Raw genomic sequence first — 23,212 nt, 5'->3', positions numbered from 1 at the left:
GAGTCTCATCGGCTCCGAGGACTACGAGCCGGACGAAGTCATCTACACACAAGCCATCCAGTGTAATCGTGAGGCACAAGGATCGCCTTCACATAGCTTATGGACGGCACTCAGACCTAGCAGCTGGAATTCGCAGCATCCTGCGACAAACCCTACGAGAATGCACTTATCTTCCTGATCCAAACGCCCGATCATACATGTCACACTTTGTAGCGTCGCGCTTTCGAAGAGTCTCCTTCAAGATCTGGCAAAACCGGGATCAACCAGGGCTTGGTGTACGCGTCGAGCATCACCTCAGGAACGCAAGACAGATGCGCAATGGTCTCCAAAGAGCAAACGAGGGCGACCGGCAGGCCCTGCTCCGGTGTCTAGAGTGGACATATGGCCGAAGAGGAAAGCGAAGATACGTGCTCTTGGAGCCATTGATGCCTGCAGAAGGACGTCAGGATATTGTTCAGTTGATGTCGAAGGATGAAGGCCCTGAGCAAGACGGTGACATTGAAAGCGAGAAGGATGGCTTTGACGGGGCGCAAGGAGAAATTGAAGCTAGTCATGAAGAGGAGCTTGCTGGCGGGATAAGTACCAACCAGGCTTTGGAAGCGGACGTCAGCACAACCGAGAAGCCTCTTCCATCGCTTACTCCTGAGCTATACGCCTTGGCCGCTTCTCAGAGGAGTCTGAATCTCCCAAGTAGCAAAAAGGCACCGAAGCAGTTGGAGCCGGTCATTCCTGAATTCAACGCTCGATTGCTACCTATGCCGAAAAAGCGCGTTAAGAACCTAACGCATCAGTGGTATGCCAAAGTGTTAGATCGGATCTTGGCACCACTTCCAGTTGGCGAATGGGAGCAGCTACGCGACTGGGCTCTGGGGATTGACATGCCAGATGTGAAAGAACGCAGGGGAAGCTCTGCAGCAACGTTGAATCGAGGTCATTTCCGTGGCCACACAGCACTGGAAGCAATCGTCGTGCAGGGACGACTAGATCCGAAATCTTTCCCAAATCAAAACGCGCACGAGATAAGTCGTCGGTTCATGCAGAGATTATGGGCGCAGGTGTTCTCAGACTGTCCTGTCATGGACTGGGACGATGACAAGAAGAAATGGAGGTAAGGCAATGGTCAATTTCTTCCAATTGATGGGAAGAGACTTCGCACGCGAGATGTCGCAGTCGCTAACCTGCAACATTGCTAGTGTACGATGGGGCATACGTGAGCTGCAATCGACGCAGAGGCAGAGGCAGGACCGCTCGCAGTTCAGAGTCTCACAACAGAGCATCTCTCCAGATGCAACTGAAGACGTGGTTGCCGTCGAAACAAAGACGTGATGCTGGACTGCACTTGCAGCCACGGAAAGGGCGGAAAGTCGCCCTCTCGCCCTCTCGCCCCCGCCCCGCACCATCCCTGCACCTCGCCAAGTTCTGCAGGAACGCCTCGACAGCACAGACGCGGCCTTCTCGAGATGGACACTGTACTCTCCAGGTAGAAACAGCTCAACCCATACTACGAAAGTAGGCAAATCCTGCGATCAACCATTTTCTGAGAGCCCGACCACAATTACATCTTATCTTGCAAAATCACTTCACAATGGCAAACGCGGAGCAAGTTTCGATCACTTATGCCACGCGAGAAGGTGGAATACCCCCGGCATACTATTCGAAGCACTCAACGCTGACCATTCTGAAGATGTCCCTGAGATCCTCGCCATGATCAAAGAGCTCGCCGACTACGAACGCGAACCAGACAAAGTCCTTGCAACGGAAGAGTCACTAGGCCGCACGCTTACATTTGCACCGTCCGCTGCGCATACGAATCCAGGCTACGCCAAGACTCTCATCCTGCGTCTTCCTACCCAGCTTTCGAAAGAGGATCAAGAGAAGGGCTTCAAGGCTGGTGCTGTGGCTGGTATGGCCCTATTCTTTCACAACTATTCCACCTGGAGATCAAAGCCGGGAATCTACCTTGAAGACCTCTTCGTTCGACCGCAGTACAGGAAGAGAGGCTATGGCAAGCTTTTGATACAGGTGCTGGCAAAAGAAGTCCTAAGAATTGATGGTGGCAGACTGGAGTGGAGCTGCCTGAAGTGGAACACACCCAGCTTGCACTTCTACAAAAGCTTGGGCGCGGTGCAGATGGACGACTGGGTACAGCTTAGAGTTGATGGAGATGCCCTGGAGAAACTTGCTTTGGGCAAGGTGTAGACATTTGATGCAGCGACGGAGCGAGACTGTCGGACAGTATCCAGGAGCGGCATCGTGCTACTTGCATCAACAGTGAGTATTTGATCAAAATCTTACCCTGACAAGAACTCAATGGCCATGACAGACACAGTTCTCGTGTTATGCATTGCTTGCAGACTCAGTGACTTCCAGCAAACTCTCCGCCATCACAGTGAAGTCAATCTCACCAGCTTCCAGGGTCGAGCAGGTGGAGAGGCCACTGTGCTCTTGACAGCCAGCCGAAATGGCAGATCCATCTCGAGACGCCATGCCTACTTCCAATTTCAACCCTTGAATGGGAACTTTTCTCGCAACCTTTGACCGATGTAGTAGAATAATACCGGCGCAGGCATCAGTATAACTGCCAAGATGCCAAACACACTCAGACCCAGCCCATAGCCAAGCTTGTCGAACATGGGACCCACGAAGAGCGGCACAATACCACCGACTATGCTTCTCAAAAACGCACCGGCAGCAACGGCGGACGCCGCGTTGCTGGGGTATGCATCGATGTAGTAGGTCTGCACGGGATTGAAAATGCTGACTTGGGCCACACCAAACAAGACCATGGCGATCAGCGGGATTGGCCAAGACGCATCTTTCTCTATCGCCCAGCCGAACCAGAATAGTGAAATCGGGAGCGATACAGATCCGAGTGTTGCTAGCGGTAGGCGATACTCGGGCCGTCCTTCTTCGTCATCGTTCAATCGTGCGATGTAGTTGTATAGTCTGTCCACGAACAGCACGAGGAAAAATCCTGCAGTAATGAAGCCCACTGCAGGCGCCAAGTATGCCAATCCGACTTGCGTTTTTGTGAATTCGTAGGGCGGTTCTTGCCAGATTGTGCTGTATTTGGCGTACAGACTGTACATGGTGCTGAACACCAAGGCCTGGTAGATTGACATGATCAGCACGATGGGCTGTGTGAACAAGATCTTGACTGCTCGTGTGCTGTTCTTTCCGACCTTGGACACGAATGAGTCGGAGTCGTTAGAAGCTCCTCCCACAAAGAATCTGGTGTGAGGATGCTTCTTTTGAAGATGCTTCTGGCGCTGCTGCAAGATGGTTACAGCTCTAGTCTCGTACAGAAAGAAGTAGCAAAGGATCGTCGTCAATGCCGCTAGCAACATATTCAACCATGAAAGCCAGCGCCAGTCCACTCGATCAACCATCAGTCCGGAGATGAAGGGACCAATAGTCGGAGCCAGAAGTGGAAAGATCATGTAGAACCCCAAAGCCTTGGCCCTCTCGTGCAAGCCCAGCATGTCTGAGATGGAGCCTCCTCCATTGCCAACGCCGACAGATGCAAAGAATCCCGAGAGCGTTCTCAGAACAATGAAACTTTCGACGTTGGGCGACAGAGCTACTGGGATCTGCAGTAGAGTGAAGATACAAAGGCTAATGAGATATACGATCCGTCTTCCAAATGTCTCAGACATCGGAGCATGGAATAAGGGACCTATGCCCAGCATGCACACGTATCCGGTCTGATGCAAGAGGAGAAGGCTGCTTGAAGTCTCAAATTCTGAAGCAATGATATCCGAAGCTGGAGCGTAGATTGATGAAGCCATGGGTAGGAAAAAGGCAATGAGCGAGACTTGTCCTACGACGGCGTATTTCCAAAATCCTGGCCATTGCTGGGGATCTTCTGGGTCCTTTTCGCCGAATTCGACTTTTTGCTCTTCGTCCTCTTCGTTTTGGGAGGGGTTTGGTTGGAGGAGTGGCTGCCTCTCGTCTGGCATCGTGCTAGTAATGTTGGTGCGTCCATGATCTTTGCAGGAGGCGATGTTTGTGAGAGTCTGGCAATCATGACGAGATCGTTATGTAATCATACTGGAAGACCAAACTTAGCATGACAGACCATCGTAACTCCTCTTCTCGCTCGTCAGGCTCGTCAGGCATGTCGTCGAGCTTCAATGTGTTATGCATCGGCTTGTTCTGCTGGTCGCACTCTTTCCATGGAGAACAACCAGGCGATTGACATCTTAATGTCAATCCTCTCGCCAACGTCACAACTGCTGGGCTTGAAGGACAGCGCAAGAGTGTGATGGTCAGCTCTGGAAGTAAGCAGCTAATGTCGCAAGGCACTGAAGTGCACCGTGAAAGCCAGATCACAGGACTTGAGAGCACCACCGATGCTGGAGCCTACGATGCGGAGTTCATGATAAGCCCTTCTGGTAAAGTCAAGGTGGTAATAGACCCGACCACTGGACAGGAGGCTGGAACGTCGAAGGGTGGTCAAGCAGATGTCTCAGCGGCAATGGCAGTGGCCATGTAGTATCTGTGCGTATCATCATATGCAATTCCGTCATCACATCACCCTGCATCTGTTGTCTTGCGTATCGGCACAGGGATGTACGTATCGGCAAGGGGTTTGTGACAAGCATGTGGTGGGTTGCTAAGACTAGCCAGGGTATGTACATATGCACCAACAGCGATATTCTACCGAGAGCTGACTTCATTGCTGAACTTCTCCTCTTCAAAACCAAACAGCTCTTCCTCATGCTTATTGTCGCATTGCCTGCGCGCGACTGGGCGCCATGGGCCAATCCGTTTCCAGCGTCATTCGTGCTGTCAATGGCGAGCCTTGCCACGAGAAGAGGCGAGAGGCAGAGGATGTCCTGAATACCTTGGTTGCTGTTGCTGAGGATAAGGCGCGCATCCATCAACGCAAAGTCGCCAGGTCTTCCGTGGATGCTGAAATTTTGCCTGTGGAGAAGATTGTTGGGAAGCTGCATATGGTGCACTGCGGTGTCAAGAAAGACCCTACGTCCATCAAGCAAGTTCTGAGGGAGTGTTTGCAGAGTCGAGTCCGAGAAGACATGGTGAGTTCGCCCTGGAGGAAAAGTGCATTGCTCTGTCGCTAACAACGAACAGATCGATGGCTTGACCGGAGTGACATCGCAATCTGTCGAACGACTAACAGACGTCACTGATGGGAGAACGAGTAGCGAGCTGATCAGCTACGCAGTGGTATTGGGCAAGTCAGGTAGCATTGGTAAGTTCTGTGTATCATGAGCACCGATGCCTTATGGCTGACTTCCACAGGCCGGCTCGACTGCTACTTTTTCTACTACCGATTTGGGTCCACCACTATTACGAGCGTTGCAGAGGACTGCCTGATCACCTCACTAGTCTTCTCGTCAGTCGACTCCTCGAGACTCCACGCCAACGATATCCGTAGACTGGTGGAATCCGCCTATTCTGCACCGCTTCCGAACGAGCAGTACGAGACCTCGAGACACCGAACGAAGATGATCGAAAGACAAATTCTCAGTGCTCTGAACAACGCACCACGACACAGATCTGCCCCCAAAGTCCTCGCTCCAAATGCCGAAGTTCTAAAATCGGCTACAGTCACTATCTCGTCGAAACCGATTGTTATGAGAGCTGTTTCGGGCGGAAGAGCGTAGAATTTGCAATGTCACGGCATATCGTCTCCAATTTTCGACAAGAGAAGCGGACGACAGCATTGCAAATCAGGGACAATCGGTGACATGCATGCATCAGCCGAAGAAAGCCGAAGCAGAGCCATTGTCTCGTGCGCAATATGGTCATGGTCTACAATGACGTAGATTGTCGGTCTCAGACACGCACACCTTGTCAAACGCTTCAGGACCCTGCAGTGTGTTTGACCAGGTATCATTGCTCGGGAATGAGGAGCACCAGGAGATCGCAGGGGATGCTGGTCGAACGCGAACAAGCCACAGTCGCGTGTCCTCGCCATCCACAGCTTTTCTCATACGTAGTAATGCCATGGCTGTATTGACACCAGAAGGCACGCCATCACCAGCAGAACGAGCGGATGATACTCCCGCGAATGACGATGTCCGACACACAACGGAGTCAGAAGCGCTCCCCGAGTCCGACCGATTGACAATCACATTTAAAGACATGCAAGGCTACGAGCTGGTATTCAAATTGAAGGGTACGACCAAGATGGGGAGAGTTATGGTGTGTGAGAAGATAAGGTGCTGATACGACTGGTACAAAGGAACTAATGTTGAATGCAGTCGGCATATTACGCACAGGTCCAGCGAGAGAAAGGCTGTCTGAGGTTTTTGGCTCATGGTGTAAGAGTCCTGAATGATATGACGCCGCAAGATGTGTGTGTGTGTTGATGATATGTGAAGACCGTGGTGATGGTTGCTGATCTTAAGTACAGTTGGCGCTTCTAGATGGAGACGAGATCGATGTTTTCGAGCAAACCCTCGGAGGTCGTAGTGACTTGGATTGAATATTGACCAGGACGACAATCGTGACTACTCTGATTGTGAGCTATCGGACTCAGAGCCCTCATAGTCACTATCACCCTCTGTAGCCATGCCAAGATATTTGTCGACTTGCTCAATCCACACCTCTTCCTCTGTCCCCTTTGAAGTCTTGAGCGTGCTTCCGTCTTCATCAATCGAAGACGTTACCACTTCCTGTACTTCCGCCCAAAGCTCGTTAACGCCAATGCGATCTTGGGGAAATTGATTCAAGCACCTCTCGACCAGCTCACACATCTTCTCCGGGAAGTGTTCCCTTGCTTTGGCAGGCTTGAGTACGGCACCATGGCTAGACTGACCAGGCGCAAACTTGAGCTGCGCAGATTCTGTCTCGAACAGCACCCCAGCCATGAGCTCATCTTCTTCCTGAAGCATTGCGTATCTCATAATGCGGCCCACAGACCACACGTCGCTCGCATTGGTAATCGGAAATTTGTATTGATCTGGATTCCAACCCTCGTGATCGTACATTTCTGATCGGACTCGAAAGTTCTTTCTGCTGTATGTATGCGATTCCTGCACGTCTCCTTCAGCAACGAACTAAACCCAGGAATGGTAATTCGAGCACTTACTGGCGCAAACCATCCAGGTGTTCCAAGCATTTGATTAGCATCTTTATGATCGAGCCATACTGAACACCCAAAATCTCCAACTCTATACTTCAAGGTTAGATGGCGGGATGCATTGGTAGAAGAAGTGACTCACTTGGCTATAGGAATGTCTGGCCAGTCTGAAGCAGTGTGAGTGCTCCGGAAGACTTAGGTCGAAAGTCAGCAGAATTTCGAAATTTCATTTGGTGTGCTTTTTTTTTGACCTACTGTTTTGTGGCTTCAAATCCTTGTGCAAGACATTGCGGTGGTCTGCAGGGCTCTTGTCTTCTGTTAACGCACCCTGACGCATAAAACATAATGCTGAAGCCAAACATTCGAAGAGTGACCACAGCGCCCGCTCTGGAATGGGACTAAGACTCGTCAGCGTTGAAGAATGAAACCCCGCAAAGAGACTTACACAAACACATGCTTTCGATTTTCCCTGCGCATGTTCCTGTTGTGTTCACGATAAAGATCCACAAGTACCTTCAGGCTGTTCAGATTGCAGTATTCGGAGTAAAGACGTACGATGCGGTATTTTGGGTATACGCCATAGGCAACAGGCTTGACAATACTGGTCGACTCCGGACTTCTGGTCAGATGTTCGGGGATCGCGTGCTCTCGGGGCATTCGCTTCGCTATGTCTCCCTCCCAATGGAAATAGTCATTCCATTGACTCTTGTCCTTGCCGAGAAGCACTTCCTTCACAGCCATTCGGTCAATCATCTTATCTTTGTCATCGAAGCGCAGCCAGACGCTTGCAAAGCCTCCTCCACCTGCTCCTAGACAAGCTCGCCATTTCCATTTACCAGGAACGTCTTTCTTCACCTTCAGCTGCATGACCGCTGGGTCTCGGCCAGATGCTGGGAGATGAGGACCATAGGGTTCGAGTCCGTAAGATACGTCTCGCCTCATTTGCAAATAGTTCTTCTCAAGGTCTTCAAGCGCTGTTTGCCATGCTTCCAAGTTCTTCTGGTTGACTGCTCGATCCTTCTTGTGCTGGATTCGTTCGGATTCGGAGTGCCAGACTTGATTGATGGGGATCATCTTGAGGTCTAGTTCAAGTTCTTCGCAGATCTCCTCGCAGGTCATTTCTGCGGGACTTTTCATAGCGAACCACCTTGGTTCATGTATATTGGGCAAATTCTCCATCAATTGGTTGTGCAACCTTCCAAATCTCGATGCCGTGTCCAGCGAAGGAGTTTTAGTATGAAACCTTTCGCTAATGACCTCCCATATAGCACGGCGCACATCTTTGGCCTCACATTCTGTCCCACGAATCTTATCTGCCACTTCAGCACCCCATTCTTGTTCTACCCTTTTCAATGCCGCTGGTATGACTCGGCTCCTGGCCACACGCCGCGAAGCTTCCCTCTCGCCCTCTTCAACAGCACCCAGCCTCTTGAGGTAAGCACGCGAGCTTTCCGATGGCGATCGTAATGGTACATCAAAGCTGCGATGATATTTGGCAAATGTTTTAAGAGCTCTTCGGTATTGCTCTAATCCGCGTAGATTCCACGGATCTTCGAATCCAACAGCTTTGAAGCTCTGTTCGACTTGTGTCCAGCGCTGGTCAAATTGAGCTCCACGGGCTTCGACATCGGCTTCGATTAAGAGACCAGGAGGTGGGTCTTGCAGGCTCGCAGAGTGGATCACTTGTATTGTGTCCGGACTGAGCGGCTCTATCTTGACTTTCACGGATCCGCTCGGTCGGACGACTTCCTCATCCTCCGAATCCCATTCCCGATCCATTTCGCCTTGTGTGGAGGGTTTTATTCGCCTTGCTACATTCTTCGAAGTATAGTCTGAAAGCCCGTCTAGATGCTAGTCCGACGAGACAACTCTTCGCTTCCTCGACTGCAATTGCTGTGTCCCAAGCGTTTTCTGCTCACATCCATCCTCCACGGTGCAGTGCTTCTTCTGCTACATTGGTTCTTTGTTTCTTCGAGTCGCCGAATCAAGGGCAGACAAAAGAATTGGATATCTCGTGCCGGATCTGTCGAGTCGCGCGGGACAATGAATCTGCACTTCAGTTTGAGAGTGCATTGTCATTAGACGTACGATGGGAAGTGCGAAGCTGGTTATGGCAGCTCATGTGCGCGGCTTCGAGAGAGCCATGGTCGAGCATAGACGTAGTACTCGTCGAAGCGAGGTGTCGGCATTAAAATAGCTTTATTGATTGCCTATAGACCAAAACACAGTATAAAAATTCTTCATACGCCAAGAAGTCATGTGACAGTCATGTGACTGAGCTGATGCGTCACACATGGGCGGTTCATTAGGGGCCCGGGAGAGATTTGTGTGTAGGCTGTGAGTGAATGCAATCAAACGCTAACTTAATCATGGCCTACTTGCAGCGCGCGAGATAGATAATAATCATGCTGTGCTGCGTCGCCGGCTCTCGCGTCTTTCTCGAGTCCTCTCATTGCACGCCATCATATGCTATTCTCAGTCATCGCCACCGCATTCACCTGTGTGGAGCCTCCGATGAGCACCAAGAACACTCGTGCAGCACCCGAGCGGCGCGCGTGCAATGCTTGTTTCCACCTCAAGGCGAAATGTGTGTTTGCGCCGGGCAATGAGGACTGCGACAGATGTCGCCGGCTCGAGAAGAGATGCTCGTCCGACCGGCCGGTGCGCGCGACTGGGCGGCCTCGCAAGGAGCGCAGCCTGCGCGCGAGGATGATGCACCACCCGTCGACGTCGACCCAGCGGGCGCTGTCGCCACGCACGACCGGTACTTCTACTTCTATTCTCGAGCTGGCGCCGCTGGGGCCGCTTGCCAAAGATTTGAACCCCAGCGAGGAATTCATGTTTCGCCACTTCCTGGACGGCACGAAATTCCACCAGCTCATGGCTGCACCACACGTGGGACGGGTATGTACCCCATCCATGACCCCATCCATGACCCCATCCATGACCTGCACCCTGGGGAAGCCCGCAGGACTTGCTGACGTCGGACGGTCGTGCGTAGGCCATGCATCGAGAGGCAGCCTTGAGTCTGCTGTACAACTATGAAGACATCAACGATGGCTATTTCTCCATGTACGGCTCGTTTGCACAAGCCATGGGGCTCGATATCCCCGGCTTCGGCCGGGAAGTCAATACTGCTCGTGGATCCAAAGCCTTGAAGAAATTTTGCGACATGAAGCTGCCCACAACTCGTCACGACTTTCTTCCGTGGATGTGGCTTGGATCAGCATTGACGATCCACACTCATTGTTTGCTCGGCACCAACGCCACGCCCATTCGAAGATACATGCTGAGCCATGTGAAGAAGATGGCAGAGCACGGACTGGAAACGCGCACGCATCCGGTGGTATTGATTACCCTGTCTCTGGACGCCGTAGACTCACTGCTGAAACGTGAGCTGCCGATCACACGATATCCTCACGACTCCGCGGATGTATTGCAGGATGAGGTGCTTGGCCTGTGTGCTCAGCTGATCGACTTCATCGGTGATATCTGCAAGGTCAGTCACGCAATGGCCACAGACGGGGAGTTAGAAGAGCACTTTGAAGCACTCGACCAGATTGAAGCAAACGTCCAGAGCTGTAAACCCCAATTGACCTCGGGCATGACTCAGACCATGACTGCGCTCGAGATGGCACACGCTTACGCTCAGGTGCGTTCGCATAGAGATACTCTTATGCTTCTCATCCATCGCCTGCGCTATCCTTTTGGGGTGAAAGACGAAACGGGAAAGATGATTGGCCAAAACATCATGACTGATCTTGCCATGGCGACCAGCATTAGCGGTGCGCCTCCAATTTGGGTCACGCTGCCATTCCTCGTCGCCTGTATCGAGATGACGGATGCGCAGGAACGTCGAACGGCCCTCGATACCGTGGATTTATATATCGATGGCCTCCATCCGGCTGCACGAAGTAGCGCTCGTGATTGGCTCAAAGCTGTGTGGTCAAAGAGGGACAATGGTCCCGGCTTCAAGTGGTTGGATGTGATTGATCAGCTTCCTAATATCTCCCTGAATCATGTGGGCACTGTACGAGCCATACCTGAAGGGGGGTATGAAAGTATGCAAAATCTGTCAACTGTGGGAGGGAGACAGACTTGAATGTAACTGATCTATGAAGAAGAGGGACGATCGACGAGAAGTTCGGAAGAAGGAATGCGGCAGTTACGGCCAAAGGTGTCATGCATGTGATGGACCCATATACCACACACTCCAAGTGAAAGCTCCCGATCTTGGCAAATTTCGACGAGCCGAACTACGACATTAGTTGGAACTCCGAAGAGGCAATACGTGAAATGGACGAAGATTATCGAAGGGTGACGCTCTCGGCTGAATCGCAAATCTTCGACGTCTTGCCCAACTTTAATGCGCGTCTACTGATGCTGGCTTGATGGGGTGCATTGAACCGGACGTTTTACGTGGTCCAAGCGTGAGCAGTGGAAAGCCTCCCGTCTGAAGGATTCGAATGCTCCGGTCGAGGGCCACATAATAATAGTTGATCGCACCACCACACAGAATGCGACAAGCCTTGAGTTTTCTTGATCAAGTCTTTGAATCCGCGACACAACCTGCCTACCATCCATGGAATACAATCAGGAACTCATGAGCAAAAGGTACGCCGATCTCGGACATATCAGCTTTCAATTGCACTTTGACTGACACTGTCCATAGACTTACCGAAGCAGAAAGGCCAAATCACTTATCGCATAGCACCAAATCAGCATGGGTCTCTCCTACACTTCTGGACGGGATCTCTCTGGGATGTGGTGATGAGGAGAACCAGAGACCAAATCTAATATGTTACGCCGCCTTTCGTGCTGGCTTATCTTGCCATGGACTGGGCCAACAAGGGATAGACCTGCTTTGATTTCCAAAGCTGTTTCCATCCATAATGACATTCTCTATCAGGAACCAGCACCTCAATTCAACAGCCGGTAGGGCGGAGTTTGGCGAAGATGGATAGTCTTTCACAGCACGCCATGTTTTCAATTCAGTGGATTGCAAGTACATCTTTGCTCCTTTGTGTCAAGATGTTGTACTTCAGAAATGCCAATCAAGTCTGCAAGCTCCCGTAGAGGACTTCGCGGGGGAACAATGACCGCATTGTAAGGATACCGTTTGTCGCGCGTTATTGCTGGTTCTGCTGATAACTAGAAGTCGTCCTTTCATATGGTTTGCTCCAGTGCGACTATTGAAGGCCATATATCAATGACAACCTCTCTCGTTCTCATCTCACAGTATCCCGCACTTGCAAACATGAATAGAGCCGACATATCCGCAGAGGCTGTACAGGCACCTGTTCCTGAGGTAATGGTCAGAATGAGAGTCGATTGGCAAAATGTGGACCGTGACCACTACAGCGGCAATATGACTGCGAAGATTCCTCTGGACGCGTCTACGCAAGAACTGTTGATCGCGGTTCAGAATGAGTGCAGGAGCTACAGGCAAAGACACTCCGATGAGCCATGGAGCGAGTTGGTGATGGAAGCGACTGTCGAACTTGGAGATGATCGAGACACCTACATAAATTACAGGACGGACACAGGCAAGCTTCGCTTCGAGAATATGCGAGACTTGTTTCCAGATGACGGCGTCACGACTCTTGACGTGGAAATCGCAATCAAACCTCAGCGGGAAGCTCACCAAAACCTTCTGACGGCCGAAGGAGAGTTGCCCATCTGCAAGCACCACAGAATCGCCACAGAACCCCGATTTCCAGCGTCCGCCATAAGTCAGCATTCGCAGATGGTCGAAACATACCTCATAGCCTTTCCGAGATCAGCTCTGTACCCCAACGAATACAGTATGCGTCTCATATCCTATCGAGAAATCAACGGCATCCTAATCGGGTCCTGCGAAGCCGACCGGAGTGTTCGTGAGGCTCTTGGAGACCTCTTCGACCCCAACACCCGTCAATTATGGCTCGACACTGAGTCTTTCAAGGAGCCTTACAGGACTTCGTTCACGACAGGCGTGCCTAAAAATCTTGATGATCGACTCAAAGAATACATCGCTACAGCACGACACGAACCGGGAGAGGAGGACGACATCCCTGTTCTGCCAAGCATGACATTCCAGCACTTCACTCCGAAAACAAAACTTGGAAATCTCCAGATCGAGAAAATCCATCTCGCAGTCCGTTTCGTCAGTAGATTTGAGGCGCCAGAACTCGAGGCAATTGTGCTGCCGTCGGATGTCCTGGCCAATATTCCCCTTGAGCTCGACTCGGGGAAATCAGTGAGAGGAATCCTTGTGGAAGTGCTTGTGGTTAAGACAAGAGAAACCAGGCTGGCCTATCCCAAAGCGGTCTTGTTTGATGATGTTCCGGAGAGCTGGCATTTGGATTTGTGGGTGATGCCGCAGAGTAGGCGGTTGGAGAAGCTCTACCCGTTTCGTAGAGATGACCAGCTCAGGAGATTTTTGGATCCTGAGATGGTTGGGGAAGGAAATCGGAAGGTTTATGTTGAAGCGCATTTTGTTGAGGAGTGGTGATATGTGCGACAGGACATTCATATTGCAGAAGTGACCTTCGGTTCTGATGCTGCATTAGGTTCTGGATCACGAAAAGTCCCAGAAAAGATCGATTCGTGTCGTGATGGCTTTCCAAATCTGTGTGAGATTCCGTGGCTCCTTTCAAAAAGCTGGTGGTGCGGACATCGGAGACAATGGGCAAGATTTACATCGCTCTCGCAGCTGTAGCAGCTTCTCAATCTGACGGGTATCTTGCAGTGGGAAGGCTCGAGTGTCGATCACGTATCATTTGAAGCAGGTGACTCTGACCGCTCTTGACCAAGTGGCTTGCTTCTCAACCTCCTGTGAAGTACGTAGCTGTGCTTCTTGAAACTCAGGCCTTGAATCCAACTCGCGTCTTTGCTACAACTATCTTCATATCGCTACAACCACCATGTCTACATCCATGAATACCTCACAGACCGCTCCTGGAATAGTGATTCGAATTGGATTCTTTTGGTGCCGACATCCTGATCGCAATCGGTCGCGAACCAAGACTATTTCATTCAATACGACCACGGAAGATCTTTTAATGGCGATCAAAGCCTGCTGCAAACAACATCGCGAAGACCATCCCGAGTGTCCTTGGCATGAACAAGCAATGGACGTCCGATTCAGATTTCCCAGCATTCTTCAAGAGGATGAGAGAGACATCTATGTCAACTACAGGGACGCTTTCGGGCTATTTCGTTTCGAGCTAGTGCGCGATATGTTGCGTAAGACTCCGAATGGCCATTTCATCGACATCTTGGTCGACATTCTCATTGTGCCCGAGAATGCAGCACCACAGGCGCGCAAGGAAGGAGCTTTCACTGCAGACGGTGAAACTCGGGATTGCAAACACAGGATCGCTGTCGAGAAAAGAGAGACCGGAAATGGAGAATCGCAACATAAGCCGATGGTCCGTTCGCTCATAGCCGTCAGCAGTCTCGTCGTCGACCTCGAGTCACTCGAACTGATCAGATTCTGCGAGATCTATCAGCGTGATAATGTCAACAACGATCTGGTCGGCTCTTGTGATGGCGAGAACGAGTATACCATCGACGAGATCCTCGATAATCAGAAGAGACCAGAATGGCTGAAGGTCACGAACTTCGAGCGGAAATACCAGTTTGCTTACCACAAGAGGGATCGGAAAGCCCTAATTTGTCAGATCCTACTGGACATGGTGCTGAAACGTCAATTGTTCAATGAATGCGACGATGTTCCGGACGTACCATTCATGACCTTCCAGCCATTCAAGCCAAAACCCGGCGTAGAGAGCCTGGAAGTCAGTGATATCCACATCGCCGTTCGTTTCGTAAACAAGCTCTCGTTACTCGAACTGGATTCCCTGAAGCTACCAATGGACGTATTGGCCATTATTCCCGCGAAAGATGACTCTGCGCAAGCAGTTTGTGATCTTCTTCTGAGCAAACTAGAGGAGACTGCGCTTACCCGTCCGCTGTTTCTGCCCAAAGTTCGAGTGGCATGGTGCTTGGAGCTATGGGTTCTGCCGCAGGGTGCGAGTCCGTTTCCGCCTTTCGAAAAGCTACACCGCTTCCGAGATGAGCAGGAGAGCGAGGGGGGTCAGATGAATAGGAAGAAGGGAAAGAAGTCGCCGAAACACGGCCTGAAGATGTATCTGGACCCGGACAAGGCTCGGAAAGGTGACAGGAGACTTTTTGTTGAGGCTCACTTCGTTTGCCGAGATTCGGAAGGGGATTCGATGACGGCATGACTGCTTGTCTAGGTGAGACTTCGAGGGCAAAAAATGATAGAACTAGCACAAACAAGAGCTGAGGTTCAAGTATACCGATGTTTGCCAAGTCTTGCCTCAGGCTGAAAAGGTCCCATCCTCTAGTTCTACGATATGCTCCTGCACGCCTTCTGTCCACCCTCTCCCTTTGCACCCCTTTGAGCTCGCACACACGTCGAATGTTCAAAATTTGATCTCATCATCTCGACCGTAATTGACGCATCTTACTCAGCGCCACAGAGTGATAGCTACCGTTGATCCGGAATCTCACCAGTCTTGAGCTTGCACAGCGTTGGAGTTGCTGGTTCTAGATCTCAGGAGAGGACTTTACCCGGAAAAGGGAGCGAAGAGAGATGGGCTGACGCCTCGGGAGAACATCGCTATGGAGAGGGACAGAATGAAGTAAGAAGTGGTCATATCTATCAGGATCAGGAAGAAGAGCCGTGCGTGGAGGCAGATGAGGATCAGCAGGGCAAGGAGCATGTCATGTGCAGACGCAAGTGAAGATTGATGAAGCGTGGCTAGAAGAGCAGAAGATCCCGGAATGGGTTTTGGAGGGCTTGAGGTTGCATTGGAGTCTCTTCCTGTTCGAGACTTGATTGAGGCCAAATTCGATATGATGGGTGGGAGCTATCGCAGATGGCAGCGCTTGCGCCTTGTCCTGCGCACACCTGGCTTCACCATCACTTTCTCAAGCCTCGAAGAAACTGCGCTGCCCTGTGGGCTCGCATCAGTGCTGTTGAGTTCGTTGAGGCCTCCAAGAGACATGTCGACAGAAGATGGACGAGGGCCTCTTCTCAACTTCGCTTCCGATGAGCTGGGACGGCGTAATGTACCTCATGATGCCTATACTATTCACATTACTCGACCGTGGGCGCTGGTCGGTGTTTCGTCGGAGCGTTGCAATTACAGGAATCTTGCTCTCCACCATCGCATTCCTGCTATCCTCATTCAGTACCCAACTCTGGCATCTGATTATCCTACAAGGAGTTCTTGCGGCACTAGGTAACACGATGCTATATTCGCCCACGACATTGTACCTCGACGAACACTTCAAGGCTGGACGAGCGACAGCGTATGGAGCTATTCTCAGCAGCAAGAATATCGTCGGAACAGCATGCCCGCTACTCTTCTCTACTCTACTGAACAGAGTCGGCTTCCGCTGGAGTCTTCGGATTTGGTCCTTGATCGTGCTCACAACTGGTATCATCGGGATCGGCGTCATGCCCAGACAAAGCTCTACTTCAGCAGTCCGTCGATCGCCCCAGAAAGTGCCCTGGAGCTTCCTCAAGCACAAGACCTTCTACATCTACAGCATCGCCAATGTAACTTTCAGTGCAGGCTACGGCACCCCGCAGACTTACCTCTCATCTTATGCACGAGACACATTGCATTTGAGCCGCATCTCATCAGCTCTTATGATAACACTCTTCAACATCCCAGGCATAATTTCCTGCGTTGGCTTCGGGCTTCTGAGCGATAGAGCCGGAATCTCGGCTACTGTGAATACCCTCATATCCGCTGCCGGCACATCTCTGACCGCACTACTTCTTTGGGGCCTAGCATCGAATCGAATTGAAGCGGTCCTCGTCCTCTTCGCCTTATGCTGTGGCTTCTTTGCTGGTGGCTACTCAAGTACATGGGGAGGCTGGATCAAGGAATTTGAGAAAGAAGCTGCAGAGCACAACGAGGCTCTGAATACTGGCATGCTCTATGGAATGCTCAATGGAGCTCGCGGCGTTGGCTACGTCGTCAGTGGACTTGCAGATGTTGAGCTGCTCAGAGCTGGGCCTGTGCAGGATTCTAGACGTTGGGGCTACGGGACCGAGTATGGATCGTTGATCGTATTCACAGGGCTGAGCGCTATTGTGGGAGGATGGAGTGTTGTGTTCCGGGGGTGGAGTAAGGCAAAGCGGTGCTGGATGACATTGCACTGAACATAGCAAGGCCAACGACATAGTGTACCCCGGACGCCAACGATCTAGTGAGTGCGCTGGAAAAGGGAAGCATGCATACGCGAGGAAATCAAGCAGTACCGTCTGCAAAGGGAAGTGAGCCCATGCTGCAAATGAGATTTCAATTTCATTCGCGCTAGTGTATGTACAGCCGTAGTGCATGTACAGCCGTAGTGTATGTAGAGCTTCGTGCTCTGGAATGCCAAGGCTTTCAGCTGATGCAGCTCCAAGCTTGCTTCCCCATCATGCAGTAAGACTTGCCAACGCCCAGAGACTCATAGCCATCTGTAGGCTCAACGTGAGCGGCTTGTTCAATCCATCTTCTGCGACCATGTTCAGGTCTTGTCGTCAATTTCGCTGAAACCATCCATCCTCTTCTTGTGGTCAAGTAACCTTTCCTCGCCGAATGTTAACAGTTGACGAATCCAAAGAAAAATCGGCGCTACGCTCCGTCACATCGCAATCATTTCCATGATGGAATTAATGCCATCGCAAAAAGATGCAGAGCTTCAAGCCGATACTCCACGTCCTCCCAATCGAGTTTCCGGCGCATTGCAGTATTGGTGATAGCCCAGGCAGCGGCAGCGATCTTCCAAGAATCTGGTGCGTCAGCTGGAAGTTGCACATTATCCGCGTTCCAGCCTCCTCGTTTTTTTTTTCAAAAGCAAGCTTCATGCTTCGCACGAGATTGGACCAGCTCGCAGACGGGGTTCGAACGAATTATGTTACCGCGAAGGAGAGGCCCGAGCTGCCGATTGAATGGTGTGGGCTTGGCGTAGCGCATGAAGAAAAATGGCCATCGGATTTCTAGCGTTTGGTCGCAGTCGAAGACTTTGAAGCGAAAGTGGTTTTGGTTGTAGTACATGGCTTGCGCCTCGGAGCGGATTTGACGACAGGTGGCGAGCAGTCCTGGTGGTTTGGTGTGTGATCTCATCTTGACGACCTCGGAGTCGGCGATGAGGGCATGCTCATAGATCCGATTTCGAAGCTCGGGGGCAAGTTTTAGTAGACATGAAGTTGTGCGTGCTTGTACGCTGGTATATGCTGCGCCAGGTGTTGTGCTTTTGCCGCGATCTCTTGGGACCTCCTCTTCACCACTCTTCTTGGGCGCTTGCGACTTGGGCGCCTGTCCGTTTCCTTGAGCCATCTCTGTTGTGTTTCGTTTCTGTGCCAGTCAGCTAAGAATCGAGGCTTGAACGTAAGTCTTAGACTCACGTCAACTTCCGTCCCGAAATTCTTGGGCGCTGTACTACCTCGTGTCTCGACCATGATTGCCGGCTGCAGCTTGCAGCTTGTCGAGTCGATGCTCTCGAGCATCCACCAGGTACCAGAAAAACGCATTAGGTGGGTGCGATGGCCCTTCCCGCCGTTTTCTCAATGCTTGTATCCAAAATTTGCATTGATTGATCATGTATCTTTCAGCCGTCCCCACTCGGCCTTCACGTCTACGTGGTCTCCATCGACTACTTTGCCACGATCCCATTCCCTACCCTCCCCTTTCTTGCTCCATCTTACATCACTGATATCCTTCTCGGAAGGATCGAGCTTGACACGAGATGCACCACTTCCTTCCCACCTGCTCACCTCCTCTTCCGTGAAGCCAGCAGCGCGTAATCTTTCAGCGCCCGTCTTCTTCCACTTCGCCCGGTCTTTCAGCGCCGCAAGCGCCATATCCCAGTCGTCGCCTTCCTCATCCAAGTCTCTTCCAACGTCAGTGTTTGGATCGTATTCAGGGTCGAAGCGGGCGTCCATGGTAGAGTTGGACTGTGCTCCTCGGCCACGAGCTTTGATTTTAGGTGCAGGTTGAGGCCCAATGACCGTTTCGAGCGGGTTTGAATCGGAGGACGATCTAGGTCGAAGGGCCTCATCGTATTTCTCGAACTCATCGACGCGCGCTTGGGGCTTGCCGACAGGTGAGTCGTAATGCGATGCACTGGATGTCCACCTTCGCTTGGATTTTCTGTGCGGAGATCTGGTTCGTGAGGGAGACCTGGACCTTCGCCGGCTGCGCTTTTCTTTATGTGATCGATCATCCAGTCGTCGTTCCTCCCGTATCGACTTGCTACTCCGGCCTAGATGCGACAACAGCTGGTCTGCCTGTCGTCTTCCTCGGCTATCATCCCTATCTCGAATTCGTCGCATGTCCTTCCATCGCCTTCGCGACTCCTTCTCCTCCTTTGCCTTGAGTGCTGCATTATGACTGTCGGCCTCCTTCACCAAGTGCTTCAGAAAGCGTGTGTTGGGTTTTGGCGCATCGCTCCTGGGCCTGCTTCTCCCTCCGAGTAATGATCCGAGTCCGGTGGAAAGATATCGATTTTGGCCTTTCTTTTCCGCATCATGCTGCATTACACTGGCTACATAGTCGTCCGACAAGTCCCCCTGGCCAGACATGGTGAGGCAATGCTACCGTAACAATAGCATTCGAGGGGAGAATAGATTTATAAATTATGGATATAATTGGATTGAAGTCAAAGTGCATCAGGCACGGGAGTTCTTGCTGCCTTAGGCATGAGCCGGAGCTTCCGGCCCGGCACCCGCGCCCGCGCCCGCAGTTTTGCAGGCTCCAGGCTTGTCTGTTTTGACAAGTAAACAAAGATTCGCGATTCGAGCTTCGTCGGCGTAGAAAGGCCGTCGAGCGATAAGTTACCATCAGAGTAGCGATGGATGCAACGACAGCGCTTGAACAATTGCAGCAACCGCAGACTCTCTCCATCGTCAACCTCTCGGAAGCCATTCTCAACGCAGCACTTACAGCACAATCGCAAAAGACAGACTCACAACGGTCTTCCACTTCCTTCGCAGACCCGAAAGCGCAGACGCCCTCTACCCTCGCAGCAGATCTCACACATTACCAAGAATTGTTCTCGAAATTGCGCTTCAGCTATGTCGAACAAGTCACCAAAGAGCGTTTCTTACGTGCTGTCGTGGCAGACCAGCCGGAGTTTGTGACGGCAGCAGAGAATGCAGAACTTGAAGAGGCATTGAAGGGCGACAAGGAAGCGCTGAAGCAAAAGAAGGCTGAAGTCAGGGACATGATAGGCGAGCTGGAAGAGCAGGGACGCATGCTTGCGAGAAGTGAGTACCATCTTTGACCCAATCGTAGCATACAACTGACGGTGATTTCAGGATACGAGCAGATCAGTTTGCAGACCGCGCAACTCGAGACATTGCCCGTTGAGATTGAGAACCTACAGGCGACTGTCGAGCAGCTGCGCCAAAAGCAGGCACCGCGATCTGCGAATCCAGAAATGGCCATGCCACTACGGCCGACACTAGATCTTTTGCAGGAGCGCGAACAAGAACTGCAAAGCATAGATCTCGAGATTGAGCGACTTCAAGCGGCACTTCCTGCCAAGAAAGCCGAAGTGCTGCGTCTGCAAGACGAGCTGGCACCAATCCAGATGCGAAAGATTAAAGCCGTCGAAGAGGCGAAGGAGGCACGGCGAAGACGCGAAAATGGCGGTATGGCTGACGAGTTGGAAGAAAAGGGTCGTTGGCTACGGGGCGTCGAAACAACCATGAAGGCTATGCTGGAGATATGATTAGCACGACGCATCAGAGCTCTGTCTTGAGCATTTCTAAGACTCCAGGCAGCGACCACACTGGATTGATAATTTGATGATACCCATGCAGCAATTGACGAACATTTCAACGCCGATCACACTCACAGAGCGGCATTCACCCTGGTCTAGCCTCCATCGGACTACTGTGCAGTCCTACCGCGCAGATCCGAATCGCAAACAGCTCGCGCTCTCAACGTCACTCCTTCCAGAGTGCGCTGCTCTCTTACACAGCATACTACGGTGGTACCTTTGGTACGATGTCGTCGTCGACAACGCGAATGCGGCGTTGATGCATGCTTTTGCTTACCATTTCGCGGTGTCGTTTTGAGCTTACTCCGCAGTTCTCCCCAGTCGACAGCTCCAGAGCTCCACAATCATCGGCATCATCTGGGCTCAATGCCGACATCATGAATCCGAAAAAGGACAAACATCTATTAACCTTGTAGAGCACATGGGTCCGAGCGTGAAAATATCTTGATCCCATCACCCAGACTTCCATCCCTCACTCCCCAACTTGGCTCGTAACACACTGCTTTCCGAGATGGCCCAATACGCAACCTATCCGTCCCTCAAGAACAAACGCGTCGTCGTGACCGGCGGCGCAGAAGGAATCGGCGGCTCAGCAGTCGAAGCATTCGCCCATCAAGGCTCGCAAGTCATAATTTTGGACATCTCAGAAAGCTCCGCCAACAAACTCATCTCCAACCTGAAAGAGGCAGGCGTCCAGAAACTCCCAGCATTCTACCAATGCGACGTCACAGACTTGGACCGCCTGAAAGCCATCGCGGACGATATCCTCTCCAAATTCGGCGGCGTAGACTGCCTCATCAACAACGCAGCCTCATGCGCAGGAAAAGCCCGAGCCCCAACCGAAGACGTGACGCCCGAGATCTGGCAATTCAACATCGACGTCAACCTCCGTCATATCTTTTTCTTGACGCAATACTTCGCCCCGTCAATGAAGGAAGCCGGATCCGGTTCCATCATCAATATGGGCTCCATCTCATGGCGTATTCCTGCTACGGGTTTGCCGGTGTATACGCTTATCAAAGCCGCGATTCTGGGGCTGACCCGCACTCATGCTAGGGAGTTGGGACCTTTTGGTGTGAGGGTCAATAGTGTTATGCCTGGCAGTATTGCTACTGAGAGACAGATTCAGGAGGTGCTGACGGAGAAGTATAAGCAGGAGACGCTGGATGCGCAGGCGTTGAAGAGGGTTTTGAAGCCGGAGGAGGTGGCGAGGGTGATTTTGTTCTTGTCGAGTGATGATGCTAGTGCTATTACGGGAAGTAGTTATGTTGTCGATGGGGGTTGGGTTAGTGATCCTTGAATGAAAGTCGATGGAGAATGGATTGGAATATAGATAAAAATTTTCTGTTGATATGTATGGAGACATTCGATGGAAGTGGTATCGTTGGACTTTAAAGAAGCTTCAAGTGCTCCAATGTTCTTGCCCGTGAAACCGATCTTGTGAGCTTGCGGTCAGTGTATGGAGGTCTTCATATTCACACCCCGCAATATTGCCCAGTACTGCTGTCTCGGGATGCTGGATCTTCTCTATCCTCACGCGAATGTGTCTCCCGCGATGGGTCCGAGGGGTCCAGTCGCTGACTCTCCACATCCGAAGAAGGATCGTATTTGATCTTTTGTAGAGTCACATCACTGTGTCACCATGTTGGGCCTTTTCCGAACAGTCGTGCTAATAATGGCCGGAGTCGCCGGCAATCGATGTTGATGCTGTTTATTAGGCCACCGGTTTCAAGGCAAGCGGGCATATCTGATAAAAGATGATTTGGACTTGCACGTCAGCAGCAATGCCATGATTGTAGGCAGCATCCACGGATTCAACACAGAACGTCGCAATGCCTTTTCGTCTCAGAAATGACAGCGACCTGAGCAGCGCGAGCTCGAGTGATCCAAAGAGCCCAGGTGGCGCTCTTTTTTTTTACGAGCATGGACACTCTCTGAGAAGTGAATGCTTCCCGACTGCTGCCTCGCATGCTGTACGCACAGACCCCTCCGAGTCTTCGCGAAAGCCGTGTCATTTCCCAAACAGCCACTTGTTTGCTCGGAATGAAAGAGGGTCAATTGTGGACAGAACAATCGAGATGAACTTGCCTGCATTTCGCAGTTTAAAGCTGTAAACACCACTTTGAGCAACTCCAGAGAATACAGAAGTAGTATGGCAGCCGACCAAGAACTTGTGAATCGACAGTTGGAGCAGATGACATCAAGTCCTGGTCCAAAGGAGGAACGCAACTTCTCCATATTGGCGAATAGGACCGAGACATGCGAATACTGGACCCGAGGAGCATGCACCAAGTCAGACTGCACACGAGCGCACCACTTGTTTCCAGAAGTGGTATATCGAGCTCACCGCAGGTGCCAGAAGCT

At 51.5% G+C, this 23,212-nt stretch overlaps 15 protein-coding genes across 15 annotated transcripts; 10 read left to right on the top strand and 5 right to left on the bottom strand.

Annotated features, from left to right (window-relative positions):
• Positions 1-131: 131 nt before the first annotated feature.
• MYCFIDRAFT_119639 (uncharacterized protein) lies at positions 132-1,103 on the top strand (the record flags this gene model as incomplete). Its single annotated transcript, XM_007925530.1, has 2 exons — positions 132-492; positions 601-1,103. Coding segments are annotated over 2 exons (864 nt in total), but the record flags the coding sequence as incomplete, so codon positions are not given.
• Positions 1,104-1,704: 601 nt separating this feature from the next.
• Positions 1,705-2,199, top strand: MYCFIDRAFT_186664 (uncharacterized protein; the record flags this gene model as incomplete). The annotated part of the gene is made up of 1 exon (XM_007925529.1): positions 1,705-2,199. The coding sequence occupies one exon, from the start codon at positions 1,705-1,707 to the stop codon at positions 2,197-2,199; it is 495 nt and encodes a 164-aa protein (XP_007923720.1).
• A 302-nt stretch (positions 2,200-2,501) lies between these two features.
• MYCFIDRAFT_45414 (uncharacterized protein) lies at positions 2,502-3,959 on the bottom strand (the record flags this gene model as incomplete). Its single annotated transcript, XM_007924329.1, has 1 exon — positions 2,502-3,959. One exon carries the CDS (start codon positions 3,957-3,959, stop codon positions 2,502-2,504), a length of 1,458 nt encoding a protein of 485 aa, XP_007922520.1.
• Positions 3,960-4,570: 611 nt separating this feature from the next.
• On the top strand, positions 4,571-7,004 carry MYCFIDRAFT_206826 (uncharacterized protein; the record flags this gene model as incomplete). The annotated part of the gene is made up of 14 exons (XM_007925528.1): positions 4,571-4,593; positions 4,626-4,785; positions 4,815-5,064; positions 5,095-5,112; positions 5,144-5,201; positions 5,237-5,573; positions 5,606-5,709; positions 5,734-5,758; positions 5,793-5,819; positions 5,857-6,165; positions 6,189-6,203; positions 6,231-6,323; positions 6,351-6,356; positions 6,383-7,004. 14 exons carry the CDS (start codon positions 4,571-4,573, stop codon positions 6,452-6,454), a joined length of 1,497 nt encoding a protein of 498 aa, XP_007923719.1. The 3' UTR covers positions 6,455-7,004.
• MYCFIDRAFT_210503 (uncharacterized protein) lies at positions 5,682-7,576 on the bottom strand. Its single transcript, XM_007925527.1, has 5 exons — positions 7,497-7,576; positions 7,307-7,449; positions 7,194-7,245; positions 7,061-7,142; positions 5,682-7,004 (listed from the first exon to the last, which is right to left on the bottom strand). The coding sequence occupies exons 1-5, from the start codon at positions 7,526-7,528 to the stop codon at positions 6,480-6,482; spliced, it is 834 nt and encodes a 277-aa protein (XP_007923718.1). The 5' UTR covers positions 7,529-7,576; the 3' UTR covers positions 5,682-6,479.
• A 367-nt stretch (positions 7,577-7,943) lies between these two features.
• MYCFIDRAFT_206824 (uncharacterized protein) lies at positions 7,944-9,396 on the top strand. The gene is made up of 7 exons (XM_007925526.1): positions 7,944-8,905; positions 8,957-8,984; positions 9,028-9,065; positions 9,112-9,230; positions 9,268-9,305; positions 9,331-9,351; positions 9,386-9,396. Exon 1 carries the CDS (start codon positions 8,207-8,209, stop codon positions 8,516-8,518), a length of 312 nt encoding a protein of 103 aa, XP_007923717.1. The 5' UTR covers positions 7,944-8,206; the 3' UTR covers positions 8,519-8,905; positions 8,957-8,984; positions 9,028-9,065; positions 9,112-9,230; positions 9,268-9,305; positions 9,331-9,351; positions 9,386-9,396.
• Positions 8,900-9,396, top strand: MYCFIDRAFT_172205 (uncharacterized protein; the record flags this gene model as incomplete). Its single annotated transcript, XM_007925525.1, has 7 exons — positions 8,900-8,905; positions 8,957-8,984; positions 9,028-9,065; positions 9,112-9,230; positions 9,268-9,305; positions 9,331-9,351; positions 9,386-9,396. The coding sequence occupies 7 exons, from the start codon at positions 8,900-8,902 to the stop codon at positions 9,394-9,396; spliced, it is 261 nt and encodes an 86-aa protein (XP_007923716.1).
• Positions 9,397-10,274: 878 nt separating this feature from the next.
• On the top strand, positions 10,275-11,252 carry MYCFIDRAFT_162063 (uncharacterized protein). The gene has a single exon (XM_007925524.1). The coding sequence runs from the start codon at positions 10,338-10,340 to the stop codon at positions 11,151-11,153; it is 816 nt and encodes a 271-aa protein (XP_007923715.1). The 5' UTR covers positions 10,275-10,337; the 3' UTR covers positions 11,154-11,252.
• Positions 11,253-11,414: 162 nt separating this feature from the next.
• MYCFIDRAFT_172203 (uncharacterized protein) lies at positions 11,415-12,283 on the bottom strand (the record flags this gene model as incomplete). The annotated part of the gene is made up of 9 exons (XM_007925523.1): positions 11,415-11,504; positions 11,538-11,589; positions 11,621-11,651; positions 11,683-11,689; positions 11,715-11,724; positions 11,752-11,808; positions 11,857-12,062; positions 12,092-12,202; positions 12,242-12,283. 9 exons carry the CDS (start codon positions 12,281-12,283, stop codon positions 11,415-11,417), a joined length of 606 nt encoding a protein of 201 aa, XP_007923714.1.
• Positions 12,284-12,308: 25 nt separating this feature from the next.
• MYCFIDRAFT_194512 (uncharacterized protein) lies at positions 12,309-15,282 on the top strand (the record flags this gene model as incomplete). Its single annotated transcript, XM_007925522.1, has 2 exons — positions 12,309-13,399; positions 14,181-15,282. 2 exons carry the CDS (start codon positions 12,309-12,311, stop codon positions 15,280-15,282), a joined length of 2,193 nt encoding a protein of 730 aa, XP_007923713.1.
• Positions 15,283-15,445: 163 nt separating this feature from the next.
• MYCFIDRAFT_181960 (uncharacterized protein) lies at positions 15,446-16,168 on the bottom strand. The gene has a single exon (XM_007925521.1). The coding sequence runs from the start codon at positions 15,781-15,783 to the stop codon at positions 15,628-15,630; it is 156 nt and encodes a 51-aa protein (XP_007923712.1). The 5' UTR covers positions 15,784-16,168; the 3' UTR covers positions 15,446-15,627.
• On the top strand, positions 16,079-17,477 carry MYCFIDRAFT_181959 (uncharacterized protein). Its single transcript, XM_007925520.1, has one exon. The coding sequence runs from the start codon at positions 16,131-16,133 to the stop codon at positions 17,235-17,237; it is 1,107 nt and encodes a 368-aa protein (XP_007923711.1). The 5' UTR covers positions 16,079-16,130; the 3' UTR covers positions 17,238-17,477.
• Positions 17,478-17,718: 241 nt separating this feature from the next.
• On the bottom strand, positions 17,719-19,646 carry MYCFIDRAFT_172201 (uncharacterized protein; the record flags this gene model as incomplete). The annotated part of the gene is made up of 5 exons (XM_007925519.1): positions 17,719-17,900; positions 17,940-18,420; positions 18,471-18,539; positions 18,577-18,692; positions 18,731-19,646. 5 exons carry the CDS (start codon positions 19,644-19,646, stop codon positions 17,719-17,721), a joined length of 1,764 nt encoding a protein of 587 aa, XP_007923710.1.
• A 252-nt stretch (positions 19,647-19,898) lies between these two features.
• MYCFIDRAFT_60918 (uncharacterized protein) lies at positions 19,899-20,854 on the top strand. Its single transcript, XM_007924487.1, has 2 exons — positions 19,899-20,330; positions 20,382-20,854. The coding sequence occupies exons 1-2, from the start codon at positions 19,916-19,918 to the stop codon at positions 20,795-20,797; spliced, it is 831 nt and encodes a 276-aa protein (XP_007922678.1). The 5' UTR covers positions 19,899-19,915; the 3' UTR covers positions 20,798-20,854.
• A 505-nt stretch (positions 20,855-21,359) lies between these two features.
• Positions 21,360-22,148, top strand: MYCFIDRAFT_45474 (uncharacterized protein; the record flags this gene model as incomplete). Its single annotated transcript, XM_007924335.1, has 1 exon — positions 21,360-22,148. The coding sequence occupies one exon, from the start codon at positions 21,360-21,362 to the stop codon at positions 22,146-22,148; it is 789 nt and encodes a 262-aa protein (XP_007922526.1).
• Between the last annotated feature and the right edge of the window lie 1,064 nt (positions 22,149-23,212).

This window comes from Pseudocercospora fijiensis (genome assembly GCF_000340215.1).
Source record: "Pseudocercospora fijiensis CIRAD86 unplaced genomic scaffold MYCFIscaffold_2, whole genome shotgun sequence".
NCBI classification, from domain to species: domain Eukaryota; kingdom Fungi; phylum Ascomycota; class Dothideomycetes; order Mycosphaerellales; family Mycosphaerellaceae; genus Pseudocercospora; species Pseudocercospora fijiensis.
This window is presented reverse-complemented; position numbering and strand designations above follow the sequence as displayed.

Excerpts from the sequence above, each read along its gene's own strand:
- MYCFIDRAFT_60918 (XM_007924487.1), top strand. The coding sequence starts at position 19,916 with ATGGATGCAACGACAGCGCTTGAACAATTGCAGCAACCGCAGACTCTC. Across the intron at positions 20,331-20,381 it reads GGGACGCATGCTTGCGAGAA|GATACGAGCAGATCAGTTTG; the intron begins GTGAGTACCATC and ends CGGTGATTTCAG.
- MYCFIDRAFT_162063 (XM_007925524.1), top strand. The coding sequence starts at position 10,338 with ATGCTGAGCCATGTGAAGAAGATGGCAGAGCACGGACTGGAAACGCGC.
- MYCFIDRAFT_181960 (XM_007925521.1), bottom strand. The coding sequence starts at position 15,783 with ATGCTCCTTGCCCTGCTGATCCTCATCTGCCTCCACGCACGGCTCTTC.
- MYCFIDRAFT_210503 (XM_007925527.1), bottom strand. The coding sequence starts at position 7,528 with ATGCGCAGGGAAAATCGAAAGCATGTGTTTGT. Across the intron at positions 7,450-7,496 it reads AATCGAAAGCATGTGTTTGT|TCCCATTCCAGAGCGGGCGC; the intron begins GTAAGTCTCTTT and ends GACGAGTCTTAG. Across the intron at positions 7,005-7,060 it reads CACCTGGATGGTTTGCGCCA|GAATCGCATACATACAGCAG; the intron begins GTAAGTGCTCGA and ends GGAGACGTGCAG.
- MYCFIDRAFT_181959 (XM_007925520.1), top strand. The coding sequence starts at position 16,131 with ATGTACCTCATGATGCCTATACTATTCACATTACTCGACCGTGGGCGC.
- MYCFIDRAFT_206824 (XM_007925526.1), top strand. The coding sequence starts at position 8,207 with ATGTATATTGGGCAAATTCTCCATCAATTGGTTGTGCAACCTTCCAAA.